We start from the raw sequence: 10,567 nt of genomic DNA on the forward strand, positions 1-10,567 counted from the left end.
CTTCTCCAGTCTGCCATATTCAATGTGCCGCTTTTTTCTTTCTTTTCAACGATTTTAATTTTGTGTGTCACCCGTGTGCAAGGGCCATACGAGTCTTCTCGGTGTTGTTCCAATTTTAGTGCCTGTGCTGCTGAAATGAGCACCAGTGTCCAACTGTCACATGCATGAGAGGCAATGGGAAATGCGATGATGGGTCAGGTGCGCCCCAGTCCTCAGAGTGGCATCCTGGCTTTTCACTACTCTGTAGAGGTCTTGTGCAGCAGATTTAACTTGTCCTTTGATCTCCCGACTGCTTCCATGAGTACTGATTGTGGATCCCAGCAAGACACAGTCCTTGACAATGTCGACCTTTTTCCATTGGTTATGATGTTACCTGTTGGTCCAGTTGGGAGGATTTTGGTCTTCTTTATATTGAGTGATCATCTGCATTCAAGACTGCCATCCTGACCTTCAGCAGCAAGTGTCCCAAGCCCTCCTCTCTTTCAGCAAGCAAGACTGTGTCATCTGAAGACTGAAGGTTGTTAATAAGTCGTCCTCCAAGCCTCATGTCGCATTCTTCTTCTATAATGCAGCTTATGGGATGATTTGCTTAGACAGTTTGAATAAGTATGGTGGGAGGATAGAACCCTGTCGCACACCTTTCCCGATTTTAAACCATGCCATATTCCCTTGTTCTGTTCTCACAATTTCCTCATGATCCATGTACAAGTTCCTCTTGAGCACATTGAATTGTTCTGGAATTCCCATTCTTCTGAAAGTTGTCTATAGTTTGTAATGATCCCCACAGTCAAATGCCTTGATAGTCAATAAAACACAAGTAAATATCTTTCTGGTATTCTCTGCTTTGAGCCAAGATCCATCTGACATGAACAATGATAGTCCTCGTTCCATGCCTTCTCCTGAATCTGGCAACTCCCTGCCTATGTACTGTTGCAACCAGTGTTGGATGATCTTCAGCAAAATTTCACTTGCATGTGACGTCAGTGATATTGTTCTCTAGTTGAGCATTCTGTGGGGTCACTCTCCTTTGGAATGGGTACAAATATGGATCTCTTCAGTCAGTTGGCCAAGATGCTTCCCGCATCCTTCAATATTTTGGTTTTCTAGCTTTAGGTCTTTGCGCATTTCATTTTAATATTTGACTGTGTCTTCTCCAGCTGCCCTTTGACCTTCTCTATTCAGTTCTTTAACTTCATCTTTTCTTCCATTTGCCTTAGCTCTTTAGGATGAAGAGCAAATTTCAGTCTCTTCTGACATCCCCTTTGAGCTTCCCGCGCCCCCTGCTTTTTAATGACCTTTTGCTTTGTTAACAGATGATGTTCTTGACGTCCTCCCACAGCTCAGCCAGTCTTCGGTCAATAGTGTTCAAACATCAGAACTGTTCTTGAAATGTTCTCTAAACTCAGGTGGGACTGACTCAAGGTCATATCTCATGGGCTGGTTTTCATTTTCTTCAGCTTTATCCTGAACTTAGAGATGAGCAGTTGGCCCCTGGCCTGGGTTTAGCTGCTGATATTGAACTTCTCCAGGATCTCTTCCCACAGATGCCATCAATTTGAGTTTTTGTGTCTTCCACCTGAGAAGTCCAAGTGTGTTGTTGAAAAAAGGTATTTGTTTTGAACAAGTCAGAATTCTTTTTCAGAATTCTATCATGTGATTTTTCAGAATTCTATCATGTCATTTCCAGCTTAATTTCTATCACCAAGTCCACATTTTCCAACTTTTAGCCTTTCATCTTTTTCTCTATCTTTTGTATTCCAATCATCAATAATTATCAAAGCATCCCGATCGCATGTTTGATCAACTTCTGGCTGAAGTCATTGGTAAGATTCTTAAATCTCATCATCACTAGCTTCTGTGGCTGGTGCATACATTTTAATAATGTTATAGCTATTGGATTTCCTTGAATGTGGGTAGACACAGTGCTCTCACAGCAGCCTTTTACTTCACGGTCAATTTTGCAGTGTTCTTTTGGACAATGAATGCTGTGCCGTGCCATGCCATTCCTCCTGATTGTATTATCCCCAGTATAGTAAATCATATGATTTTCTGTTTCAAAATGACTAATACCAGTCCATTTTAGCTCATTAATGTCCAAGAAATCAGCTCCTCCTCGGTCACAGTTTGAGTGCCCGCCTCCCCGAGGGGTCCATGCTCCGGCACTCTCTGAAAACTCTGCTTCCATTTATTGGGACTTCAGCATGTTGCCCGGCTTTCAAAGCTATGCCTAAGGCTTTCCGGGGCTCCTTCCTCTAGTGGGCAGCGGTCCTTCTTCATTGTCCATCCGTAGTCTGGAAGCGCTGCTGCACCCCCGTCACTTTGGGTGTTCCTGCTGGCATTTGAAAGACTGGTGTCATAAGCTCCAGCCTCAGAGCAACACGCAGAAATGGACAGACAAAAGGTGGGGCTAGAATGGTCACTGAAACAGCTGGATGGTAAGAACCGCAGGGCAGGGCTCATGCTGATCAGTCTTCATTTGGGGGCCATCTGTCCATACCTTACTTAATAGTTTTTCATTGTTTAGAGTACCCGGGGCCCTCAAACTTTTTAAACAGGGGGCCAGTTCACTGTCCCTCAGACCCGTTGGAGGGCCGGACTAGAGTTAAAAAAACAAACAAACTATGAACAAATTCCTATGCACACTGCACATATCTTATTTTGAAGTGAAAAACAAAACAGGGCAAAAACACCTGGCGGGCCAGATAAATGTCCTCGGCGGGCCGCATGTGGCCCGTGGGCCGTAGTTTGAGGACTCCTGGTTTAGACAATCTCAGGCCCCAAAGGATGGAGTTCATTTCTAGATGTATTTTAACCAAACTGCTGTAATAACAAGCCATATACATAAATCTTTGTTTTGTAGAATAATTTCATGCAAGGAGCACAGGTTTAAAATGCAGACAAACCCGAAAAACAAAGCCACTGCCATCAAGTCGGTTCTGACTCTTCACCCCCTGTAGGACAGAGACTTAAGTCTTTACAGGGACAGACAATCTCATCTTTCTCCTGACGAGGTCTTGGTGGGTTTGAACCACTGACTCTCTGGTCAGCACCTCAGTGTGTAACCCACTATGCTGCCAGAGCTCCTAAATTTTATATGTTGTCAAATTCCTGCTTCCAAAGGGATATGAGGACCAGCAGACCCACTGTCCGCTAGAAGAACATGCTCCTCCCACTCTGGCGCAAACCAGCTATTATCTGTCACTGTAACATTTTCCACTCTGTTAGGGCCTTCCTACCACAGGATTGATGTTTATGTGTTTTAAGCCATCAAAGAGCCCACGATTTTTGTTAAAGAGTTTACTTCTTCTGTTGTTGAGAATATAAATTATAAATATAAATTATAATATAAATAATAAATTATGCACCAATTCAAGTGTTATATGTACAATTCAGCGGCATACATGTGGACCAGTTAGTAATCTTTTCCTTTCTGGCTTTGCCTGTGTAATGCCGTCTAATAATTTTGTCATTTCTTTTGTTTGCTTACATCTTTGATTAATTTTGAGTCTTTTTTTTTTTTTTGGTTGGTCAAGTGCCTGTGTCTGGCCTAGGTTCCATTCTATAGTTGAATGTAGAGGTGAAGTGTTGGCTTTGACATGGGTCGGCATCTCTAACAGCCCTGGGTATGTGCCATTGCAGATCCAAATCCCGGTTGCAGACGACTACTTCAAGGTTGCCGTCAATGATACTCAAGTGCTGCAGTACAACCATCGGATGAAAAATCTTCATGAAATCAACCAACTGAAAATCTCTGGTGACATTGACCTCACCAGTGCTTCGTGTGCTATGACATAATCTTAAAGGATCAGGTATTTTAAAAAAATGAAATTTGAGTGTAAACTTTACACATATATTACACATTTAAAAGCTTCATGTTCACTATGAGTTAAACAATTATATTCATCCATCAGTATCCATCTTGTAACTCATCCATTGAATAAATATTCTGAGTTATCCGTCTCTATATGTCATTGTAAGTAGTTTATTCTACATAATGCAGTGGACTCAATGGGAAAAGAAACCTGCAGCAATATTAATACTGCATTACCTAACCAAACCTAACCCACTACCATCAAGTCAATTCCAACTCAGAGCAGCCCTGCATGGGGCTTCCAGGGCTATACATCGTCATGGGAGCAGGCAGTCTCCTCTTTCTCTCGAAGAGCAACTGGTGGCTTTGAACCACCAACCTTGTGGTTAGCAGTCCAAAACTTACCTGACAGTGCTACCAGGGCTCTTTCACTACTGTTTTAGGACCTCCCAATTTTTTCTATTCTTGCTAAAATATTTTTTAAGGGAAAAGGGGTTAGAAGGAAATACTTTCTCTAAATTATCCTCTGAATTATCCTAAAGTTTTAGAAAACCCAAGTGGTACTATAGGTAGCTTATTCTTTCATTTTCTTATTTAAGTAAACATGATATTATCAGAAAAAAGAGAAAAATAGAAAAAAATGTATCCATCGTTGAGCCATGATGAATAGACAATTATTGTGAGCACTCTGATATGTTCTTTTTGACTGCCTTTTTGTTCCCTGTTCTCTCTCCCAACTAGAAGTCACTGCGTTCACGTTAGTATTTGATACTAATAGCAAACGATCTCGCCAAAGGGTCTTTTGTTTTTTAGATGAAATCTCTAGACGTGTAGAGGTAAGCCTTGTGCTTATATTGGGGCTAGAATTGGGTGCGAGCCCCAGTTCTATCCATATGTCTCTGGTGGATCTATGTCTCTGGTTCACTTTGGAGGTATCGCCATTTTATGTGGGCGAGTATGACCCGCCATCACCTGCGTCATCACTTCCATTGGCGTCCAGTCAGTGCTCGCTCAGAGAGACCCCGTAGAATTGCTCCTGTGCGGGCCCGAGCCCACGCGCTTCACAGGAGCAGAGAGCTTCATCCTGCCCCTGTGGAGCTGACTGGTGCTTTCAAACTGCCGACCTTGTGGTCAGCAACCCAATGTGTAACCACCACCCATTGGTAGTGTCATTAGTTCAGCTAATAGTATAGAATTTAAAGCACTGTTGAGGAAATTAAAAAGAGAGTAGCTAAATAGTATAGAATTTAAAAGCTAGCTATAAACTGCAATACATGAATTAGTGACGTACAGATTAAACTCTTAAACGATTTAAAACTGTTAACACAAAAGTGGGTGTTGTTGATAAGGTAAAACTTCCAATAATATTCACTGACTGCATCAGACCCAGGACCACCAGATTAATACATATAAAGCAAGGAGGGTATTAAAATTGTAGGTATATGGTAGTCCCGGGCCACCATTCATCGGGCACCCTCAAGGCAAGAGATTCGCCAAATCCAACAGCTGCCAGTTCTTTACCCTTGGCAGAGCAAGAGTATATAGCATCTGCCTCTTCTCACACCACAAAGTTTCCGCCTCAAGTCCTAGGGCTACAGGTGAGTTTGAGCTAAAGGCCAGGCCACTCACCAAGATTTCCACGTCGAGTCTTCTGGCATGGCCTATAAAGGATGTGCACCCCAAAAGAACAGAGTGTAAAGTGCCAGTATTCTATAGCACAGACTGGGTCACCACGGGCTGGAGAGAAACTAGGTCAAAAGTGTCCAATCAGGAACCGGGTATATTCTCCCTCAGGTTTCCACGTAAGCATTGGTAAGCACTTTTTCCCAATGGGATGTTGATCCTCCCTGTTTTCCCTAGTAGTCTGTTTTTTAGATATACAGCCAACTTCAAACATTTAAGTATCCCCACTGTCAAAATTGTTTCCACGCACTTGGGCCCTTCCTTTATTCCCAGTAAGCCTGTGTTAGGGTGGGTCCTCTAATGACAATTGCACATGTTTGTATCTAGAAAGACATGTCTATCACATTGTAGAAGTAGGTACGTCCAGTCTGGTTCAAGCCAGGTTTTTCCTGACTTGCAGAAACTGATGAACAGGAAACAGGATGAGGAAGTCGACATATGTATGTGGAGGGTGGGGGGTGGAGAGGGGTCACTGAGGGGGTGCTGATGTGTGTGTGGGGGGTATTATGTGTTGATGGCTGATGGCTCCTAGAATCAGCAGGCAATGCAGTAGGAGATCCAGGGACTAGATTCAAGATCCAGCTCCAGCAGAAATCAAAGGGCCATAGAGAATTTGACTTGGCTTGGTCTCTTTCTTCTACAAAAGGTCACACCCCCAAGGAGAGGTTGTCAGGCTGCAACCTGATTGATAGGTTGGGCTCCCTTCCTACCTTTACCCAGGACTGCCTAGTTGGCATAATCCCTAGCCATCATAAAGCCCAGAGGTTAACTAAATGCCCAAACTAGGAGTGATCACACCATTTCATTTTATAGAAGACCCAGTCTTTTCTTTGGGCAAATTGGACTTGCTGACCCACAGAAGTGAAGGTGAGGGTCTCTGGACTGAGGCTAACCTGAGTGGGGTGCCTCCAGGCACTTATGGCAATGCAGGCCGCTGGGTTTGCGACCTGTGGAACTTGCGCGGAATGCCTTTGGGCTTACCACAGCGCGGAATGTCCTTTGGGCATCACTTAGCAGATCTGAAACTTTGGAACATGTCTTGGTACACAACTACTCTGAGCATTTCTCACTGGCATTACAACTTGTTCACATCTTTAATAAACCCTTTTAATCATGAATTTTGTCTGTGAGTTTCTGTGTAGTCATCACAATGGATTTAAGAACCTAGAGGTAAATTACAGAACATTCACTCAGACTAGACACCGGCTATCAGAAAGAATAGCATCTGGGTTCATATTAAAGGCTTGTCTTAGAACAAGCAGCTATCTAAGTGAGGTGTCAAGTAAGTCCACATGGAAGAAGCATGCCAGTCTGTGTGATCCAAGGATTATAAATAATAAAATCCAAATCTAAAGGAAGGAATGATATTAGAACCTAAATTCTGAACACCTGGTTGGCAGAGGCGGTGGGTGACAGTGGAAGCCCAACATCCAGTTGCGAGGTCCCCACATGGCTTAAGCCTCCAGTGAATCCCCTCGGCCCGTAGTCCATGGATGTGCACAGCCTTGCTATCAGACAGAGGACATTTTAAAGCTGATTATGGTAGATGCAGTTAGGTTAAAATCGAACACCTTATTTAACCTCCTTTTTGATCTATTTTAAAGGTGTTTCCGTTTTTAATATTTTCTGTTCTCTTTTTTGGGTTTTAACCAACAGAAATGCATTCCCTCACAATTTACAAGGCTAGAAATCAAAGTTCAAGCCATTAGCTTTAATGTTGAAGAGCGAGAATGTCACTTTGAGGACTAAGGTGCACTTGACCCAAACCATGGCATTTTTTTGATTGCTTGGCAGGCGTGTGGAAGTCGGACATTAGATAAGGAAGACTGAGAAATCAGTGCATTTGGATTATGGTGTTGGCAAAGAATATCGAAAATACCATAGACTGCCAGAAGAACAAGCAAATTTTTCCTGGAAAAAGTATTACTAGAAAGTGCCCAGAACTGAGGAAGGCAAGCTTCCTCTCGGACCCTTGGGCCGTGTCACCAGTAGACCAGCGCCTGGAACAATGCAACCTCAGATCCCAGGATGGCATTCGGCTACGTCTCCTCCCACTGCACTCAGGGTGCCCATGAGTCACAACCAACTCCGCCTGACCCGACGACAAGTCCTGCTAGCTGGTTAGTCAACAGAGACCTGTCCCAAGACTTAAAGAACCTTATTGTTATCTGCCTGCTCCTGGCCAAAACTAAATTAGTGTTAATCCTGAGACCAGAGTTAACATAAACATCTGTATGTGATTCCCCCAGGGTGTGTGTTCCAAAGTAAAAGGCATATAATATCTAAGCATTCTGAGCACCAGCGGCCCTCCATCCAGACAGCCTGCAGTGTTCCCAGCCTGTTCCTGCCATCCCTTTCTAAAATACCCCTCTTTTTCTCCCTTGGTGTTAGTGACTGGACTCTGTTGCTCCAGGATATGAACCCTTATTAGAGGCAGCAGTACTGTGGTAGTTCTATAATTTCATATCAACCGGAAGACATATAAAATTATGTGGGTGGTAGTCAACCTGCCTATCAGCTCACAGCCTGATGGTGCCTCCCTGGGGCTGTGGCCTTCCCTAAGGGGGACTCTGGGACCCTTCCCTTGACTCTCTCTGCCTTCACCTTCCTGCTGACCGACCTGGTTGTTGCCAGAGCTCTGCGATGCCACCACCATTGGTTCCATATGACTTTGCACCCACCAGCCTGTCATTTTCCTGCAGTCTGCATCATTGCTTGTGACTGTGTGAGTCTTAAGATGGACTTATGGACTAGTATCAGACTTAGGGACTTGAGTTGGCCTGGGATGGTTTCTTGATATATAAATATTTCTTGATAGAGTCCTTTCTTAGACATATATGAGAGCCACTGGATTTGTTTCTCTAGTCAACCTGCCTAAACCAAATACTAACAGGTTCTATTTTAATCTGGAAAACAGAATGTTAGATGAATTTTGTCAATCTATCTGTGGTTGTCAGGTACCACTGAGTCAGCTCCAATTCATAGTGACCTGTGCAAAGCTGGAAAAACTGCCCGGTCCTGTGCTATCTTCACAGCTTCGCGCCAAGCTTGAGCTCCCCGTTTCCCCAAACCACCCCTGTTATGCTCGCAAGAAGCCATTCATCCCGATACTTTCTCTATAGAGTCATCTGTCCAGGATTTCGTATTTTTAAAAATTACAAAAGCAAAGAATAACAAAACTAACAACAATAATGAAATAAAATAGAGGAAAACCTCAGTTGAAAAGAAAACAGAAAATGTTAAAAGCTAGAATAACTTTTAAATGAGTCAGAGGGGAGAGCAAATGACCAGGTGTTAAATTTTAACCTCATTCTATCTACCATAACCCATCTCCAAAGCATTCCTCGTGGTGGCAAGGCTAGTCACAACCCAGGTCTGTGGTCAGAGGGCATCCATTGAAGCCTAACCCACATGTATTTCCCCTTCACTTTTTAAAATTGTATAAGATTTTACATTTTAAGCTAACTATAGCTATTATAATTGTCTCTACAATGCCCACTGTTGGGTGACAAAGCTATTCATATCCCTTGACTACAGTACAAGGGAATCACTGGAAGGTTGACCTATGTGTGGACACTAAAAATGGATTTTGGGCTTCCACAGTCACCCATAGCTTTCTGTAAGCCAAGTGATCAAAACTTAAACTCTGATACCATTCCCTCCCTTATATTTGGATTATATTATTTACTGTCCTCGGATCACACAGGCTGGTGTGCTGCTTCCACGTGGACTCAGTTGATGCTTCATTAAATGGCTGCTTGTCTGAAGCCGAGCCTTTAAGACCCCATATGCTGTTCTTTCTGATAGTCAGACACTGTCTAGTTTCTCCACCACACTTTGCTATGGGACCCATATTTTCAGTAATCGCTTCATGAGGGTAAGTATCGGCAGGGTCGTGTAGTAAGAACAAGTTGTTCTTAGATTGGGGCTAGCGTTAAGTGCAAACCCCAAGTGCATTCATATATCTATGGTTTACATATGTCTCTGGCTCACCTTAGAGATATCATTGTTATTTTATGTTAGAGAACATGATCAATCATCTCATGGGACATAAGGTAATGCTATTGAGAGTGTCATTAATTTAGCCAATAGTAAAGAATTTAAAAGACTGTTGAGGAAAGATTCATGTCAAGATATGAATCAGTGACTTACGCAGATTAAACTCTTAAGTGACTGGATCCTATTTCCACAAACAGTGGGGATTGGTGATAAGGCAAAATTTTCAATAATATTCATTGACAGTGGTATAACCAGGCTTACTAGATTAATATACATCTTAACAAAGCAAGGGCGGTATTAAACTAGTAAGTATATGGTCGTCCTGGGCCACCGTTCATCAGGCACCATTAAGGCAAGAGATTCAAACCAAAGTTCAACTACCTCCAGTTCTATAGCCTCGGTATAGCAGTCAGATGCTTCTTCTAACACTATGAAGTTTCAGCCTTAGATCCAAGGGCTATAGTGAGTTTGATGTAGAGCCCAATTCACTTACTGGGTGTGTTAGGCCAGGCTGACTAGAGAAATAAATCCAGTGACACTCATATACATGTAAGAAAGGTTTATATCAAGAAGTAATTGAATATCAAGAAAAACATCCCAGCCCAGTCCAACTCAAATCCTTAAGTCTGATACTAGTCCCTAAGTCCTTCTTCAGACTCATGCAGCCACATGCATTGCTGCAGAATGCAGGATGAACACAGACTGGCGGATGCAAAGTCTTGTGGATCCAATGGCGATGGACTCATCTCCAGGGCTTTGGCTGCAACCAGGGTCAGCTAGCAAGAAGGTGAAGGCAGAAAGAGAGGGAGAGGTTCTCATGAGCCCCTTTAGGAGAAGGCCATGCCCACAAGGAGGCAGCATCAAGCTGTGACCTGACTGACAAGGTAAACTCCACCCCTACACTTTTATAGATCTTCAAGTTGACATGAAATCATGTAACTACCACACTGGGGTTTCCACATCGAGTCCTATGAAGGATGCTATGCACCTCAAAAGAACAGGGTCTAAAAAAAAAAATCATAACATTGTGAATGAGGGGGAGTGCAGAGTGGGGACCCAGGGCCCATCCGGGGG

At 43.2% G+C, this 10,567-nt stretch overlaps 1 protein-coding gene and 1 non-coding gene across 2 annotated transcripts in view; one reads left to right on the forward strand and one right to left on the reverse strand.

Moving 5' to 3' along the window:
• Positions 1-3,896, forward strand: part of LOC105978230 (galectin-3) — a 5,421-nt gene extending 1,525 nt beyond the window's left edge. The window contains exon 3 of the mRNA XM_013003646.2: positions 3,640-3,896. Coding sequence (XP_012859100.1) covers positions 3,640-3,795 — 156 coding nt within the window. The 3' untranslated portion in view covers positions 3,796-3,896. The remainder of the gene's footprint in view (positions 1-3,639) is intronic.
• Positions 37-143, reverse strand: LOC115868837. The gene has a single exon (XR_004045807.1). It is a non-coding gene; the product is annotated as a U6 spliceosomal RNA (small nuclear RNA).
• Positions 3,897-10,567: the final 6,671 nt, after the last annotated feature.

Source organism: Echinops telfairi, unplaced genomic scaffold (assembly GCF_000313985.2).
Source record: "Echinops telfairi isolate 266 unplaced genomic scaffold, ASM31398v2 ScPeMD7_18;HRSCAF=68, whole genome shotgun sequence".
Taxonomy (NCBI): domain Eukaryota; kingdom Metazoa; phylum Chordata; class Mammalia; order Afrosoricida; family Tenrecidae; genus Echinops; species Echinops telfairi.